Here is a 4,662-nt window from a genome sequence, read left to right as displayed (position 1 = left end):
TTAGGAATAAGTAATTTATTTCAATGTGATACATGTATTGTTTTAAAAATCCTAAACTGTGGTAAGTCTGAACTGTTCTAGTTAGGGTAAGCTGCTGGGTAAGTTTCTTGTACTGAACAGTATCTTGTAATAAAAATAAAGGACATAAAGTTTTCAATCAGAACAGCACTTAGGAAGGATAAAAAAAGTTTTCATCTATGCCATATACAAGATTTTATATACAAAGTACAAAAAAAAAATCTCATTTTTTAGTATTTCAAATTCTGTAAAAACAAGCTTTGAAGTAAGAGTTTTGCAAATGTAATAGCCAATCAAGTCCACACACACAGCTAAATGAATTAAAATCTGAAGGCCCTGTGACGAAGGCCCTACAGGAGAACGGAAGGCCGATCAAGTAGTTAGGACAATGTAATGAAACTCAAGGTCCTGAGCCCATTTCCAGCTTTGCCAGAATTCCTTCATGACCATGAGCAGATGACAATCTCCACGCAGCTCCATTCCCCACTTGTAAAATGAGGATAATATCTCCACTTTTCTCAAGGGTACTGAAGATAAATCCATTGCCGTTTCAGAGGAATTTCAAATACCAGAGCCGTGGAGAACACACACAAATCTGTAGAGACTGGAGAATATTTTGGGGCAAGCTGCTTTATAACCTAATCCTACACAGCCTGCTGAATACCCTCACCTCTTCTTTCTCGTGCTTTATCTTGGCAGGTTCTCCTCTGCCCCTCACTATCACTGTAGTCACCAAATGCCTCAAACATGTTAATAGATTTATGCTCAGAGCCCCACTGTGAAGTAGGGAACTATTATTCAATCAAGGGGAATGGAGGCAGCTAAGTATTTTACAGGCTCATACCTTACATTGTTTGCACTAAACCAGGACCTTACAAGTACAATAATTTGAGAGGTTTTATCAATGTATCTGCTCAAATATTTCTTTTGCTTCTCTTGTGCTTTTCCAGCACTACAGAACCTACCATCTATGCCCAAAGATAAATTCCAATGGCCAATTTCTGTCCTGGAATAAGGACAGAATATGCAGACACCATTTTATAATCTATTGCAAAATGACATATAGTCACCTTCTGCATAGTAGACTTAGAGGAACTCTTTGGAAAGTTAACTATAAAACTGTTATCACTTGGACAACATAAAGAACCATTTAGTTGCATACAACCCATACTATAATATTCATTAAGTGATACCTGAGGTTTACAAAAGATCATCTACTGACTATGACTTAGGTGTACGCTTCATTTGGTAGATGATACATGTTTTAGTTATGCCAATTGACTAGTACACCTGTAGCAGAACACACTATGCATGGACATTACATTTCAGAGGAAGTGAAGTACTGGGGAAAAATATGGAAACACAAGTAAATGTCAAAAGGGAAAACCTCTCTCCAAAACATGCAAATAAATTTAAATGAGCTTGCCTGTTAAGAAACGAACATTACATATTATGCACTGAACCTCGTAAAGTCCATGCAATGTGATAGTCTACGTACACTGTACAAGAACTGTGAAAGTCAAGAGACTGAAAAACGTAGCAGAAAGGCGGTCTCTGGAGTAAGGTAGAAGAATTCTTGCATTTCTCAAGGTATCGACAGCACATAGACAACTCAACAAAATGACATACGAAGCAAAAGATCACTCACAAAATGTTTTATTTTCAGTTGGTGTTTTTAATGAACATTTATTTTCACTCTTTACTTTGCTAAAGCAGAACAAGGAAACACTGTGTTGAAACACCATTTTTTCTGAAATCTAGTTTGGTATAGAACATAGAAGCGTTTCCATATTTTTCACCCAGTATTTTATATATAGATATATATAGCATATAATTGAAAACTCTGTAAAGCCACCAAATGTACAGTCTGCCTTCACTGTTAGAAAGACTGTTATGATAAAATATCATTAGTGAGAAGCATGTTTCAAAAGCACTTTAATACATAGAATGAGTGCTGTAGGTGTATACCATTTTTTTTAAAGAGACAGCCTTTATTTAAAATACTTTGTTTTGTGGATCACATAGAGCAAACATTACAATATTTTTTCACAACTGTAAAATATTACAATTGCTTATCTTTAGAAGGCAATTCCATTGCCTGATGAATATTAGAAAGAACAACTGATCTATAAGAAATGGGCAGTCTAATTAAAACTAATGTTTAAACACTCTGTTTTGTTATTCCACTTCCTTTCAGCCCAAAAATGACATTTTTCACTCAGCCTTCCTCTACCAGCAATAAGGCAACTCCAGGAGATGTGGTCAACTCCTTGGAGATTACAGATACTGTAATTGGCTGCTCCTCATATTTTCTAACACCCCAGGGTGCAACTACCCAATAATCACAATCACTTCTGTGCAGTAATTAAAATATAAAACTTAAATTACAGATTTTTTTTAAAAAATATTTATAATAGACTTCCCTATCATAAAATGTCTTACATTTACAGTACAAGAACTAGTTCAGTTCTGGGTTGATGAGGTTTAAGCGATTTGCCACGTCAAGAGTTAAACTCTGGAGCTCACAAACAGCACAACCCATCCAGGGGCAGCGATAGTCGGTAGATAGTGCAAATCAAAATAAGGAGTGCAGAACTGCACTGACTGGTTGACATTTCTAAAATAAAAACGAACAGGACAAGATTCTTATATTGTACATGCAATAAGTTAGAGTAAGCATATGACACTGAGGCTGGAACATTCGTTCTATAGCTTTAGCTGGTGTACTGGAGTTGAAGCCTGTGAAAGATAGGACTCGGTAAACAAAATGTCTCAAAGCTCTGTTGTCATAGCACTTGAACAGCGTCTCATGCTTTGTATTTCTGTTTGCCCGTCTCACTAATCACACAAATATGCTGAAACAAAACAAACAAGCTCATGTTAGAAAACTAATGCCTAGGACCAAGAGCCTGGAGTTTTAGATGTGTATTCAATGCTGTGATTCCATTGAGAAAAAATGCACCGCATGTTTTAGTGTTGCTGTTATTGTTCAGTAATTTAACAAGATGATTTATAGAAAGCAATTTTCAAGTCTATTTTGCATCACAGTTTGAACTCTCTTTATTCCAGAGCCTACCATCGATAGAATAAAATTCAGGAATTAGAGGCAACTTAATAGTTAACTCTTATTCCACATGATCTTTCTTCTCTAACTCCACAACTAACAGTAAGACTTATTCTTTGTAAAACAGCTGGGAGAACAAGAAACCTCTCACCAAAGCTGTTGCAATATTTCACAGCTAGGCAGGAGAGGACATACAACCTGTGTTCTTCACAGAGCCTAGGTTAGGTCTGACTACTGCACTGGAAAGCGGTTTTGATGTTCTGGTTTTCCCTAGGCACTATGCATCAGTAACAGAACAGGCTAGCACAGGAGTGTAAGTTTTCATAGGCAAAAATTTGAATTTGCCTTCCTCCTCCACCCTGGGATTAAAAAACAAAACAATTACTTACATTCAAATCGCGAAAGTATTCATTGTAATCTAGGGCATATCCCACAACAAACTTGTCTGGCACTTCAAATCCAACAACTGAAAAAGATCATAATTCACCAGCTTGTCAGACAAACAGACAAATAAACGAGATACTGTCATGCTACATTAAAAAAAGGTTTGATTTATTCCATTCAAGATAAGATTCAAAACTTTTCAAAAAATCTAATATGCTTCCAAGAATTAGCATATTTCCTTTACTTGTTTCACTCATCTTCTAAAGTGAAAACAGACTAGTTCTATATTCCAATCCTCTTACAGCATCCTAATGCTGGAGGAAGATATTTAATCCAAAGAAAAACCTCAGTTAAAAATGTTCTTATGAATCCAAATTCAGGTTTTATCTGAAGATTTATTCACAAAGGAACAGTGACTTACCCAGCAATAACTGGTTCTTGGGAGCATGCTGTCCACATGGATTCCACTTCTGGTGTAAACATGTTCCAAGCATGCGAGAGTGTCTCATTGTTAAAAGCCCCCTACCCAGAGGCACAACAGGAGAGCCGGCTTGATTACCCTTGCTTTCCCAGTGCAGAATGCAGATGCTACAGAACTATGTGGTAAAGAGCTAGGAGGATGATCTGAGGATACATCTGGACAATAAATCTCAAAAGAGCTGTGGTTAATGGAGGATAACCATTCCTTCCTTGCCCAGACTGCTTATGTGGATTCTACTCCTGGCAATTCACAAGCAATGGCCTTGTTGCTGGAAGGAGGAAGCAGTTGCCCTGATCACAGTTTACCTGAATAAAAAAAAAAAAAAGACTACAGGACAACACTGCTGAAGCATGCACCAGATGTTGATGCCTCAACAAGGTAACAGTGCTGGGTACAAGCACAGACTGAGCTCTATGGAGGCATCTTGGAGGTATCAGAAACCTGAGCGCTTCCTAGTTTCATAGTAGCTAGGGTCAGGAGGGACCTGAAAAGATCATCTAGCCTGACCCCCTGCCACACGCAGGAATGAATGCTGGGTTCACAAGACCCCAGACAGGTGATTTCATAGACATTAGGGCTGGAAGGGACCTCGGAAGATCATCGAGTCCAGCCCCCTGCCCAAAGGGCAGGAAGTCAGCTGGGGTCATAGGATCCCAGCAAGATAAGCATCCAATTTACTCTTGAAGGTGTTCAATGTAGGTGCTTGAACCACCTC

At 38.0% G+C, this 4,662-nt stretch overlaps 1 protein-coding gene across 1 annotated transcript in view; it reads right to left on the bottom strand.

The window, feature by feature from the left end:
- Positions 1-1,658: 1,658 nt before the first annotated feature.
- HPRT1 (hypoxanthine phosphoribosyltransferase 1) overlaps positions 1,659-4,662 on the bottom strand; it is a 32,519-nt gene continuing 29,515 nt past the window's right edge. The window contains exons 8-9 of the mRNA XM_019521295.1: positions 3,472-3,548; positions 1,659-2,873 (exon numbers count right to left, since the gene is read on the bottom strand). Coding sequence (XP_019376840.1) covers positions 2,826-2,873; positions 3,472-3,548 — 125 coding nt within the window. The 3' untranslated portion in view covers positions 1,659-2,825. The remainder of the gene's footprint in view (positions 2,874-3,471; positions 3,549-4,662) is intronic.

The sequence above is a fragment of the Gavialis gangeticus genome, unplaced genomic scaffold, assembly GCF_001723915.1.
Source record: "Gavialis gangeticus isolate Ggan-Ray unplaced genomic scaffold, GavGan_comp1, whole genome shotgun sequence".
In the NCBI taxonomy this organism is placed as follows: Eukaryota; Metazoa; Chordata; order Crocodylia; family Gavialidae; genus Gavialis; species Gavialis gangeticus.
The sequence above is the reverse complement of the archived record's forward strand: the minus strand, read 5'-3'. Positions and strand labels throughout refer to the sequence as shown.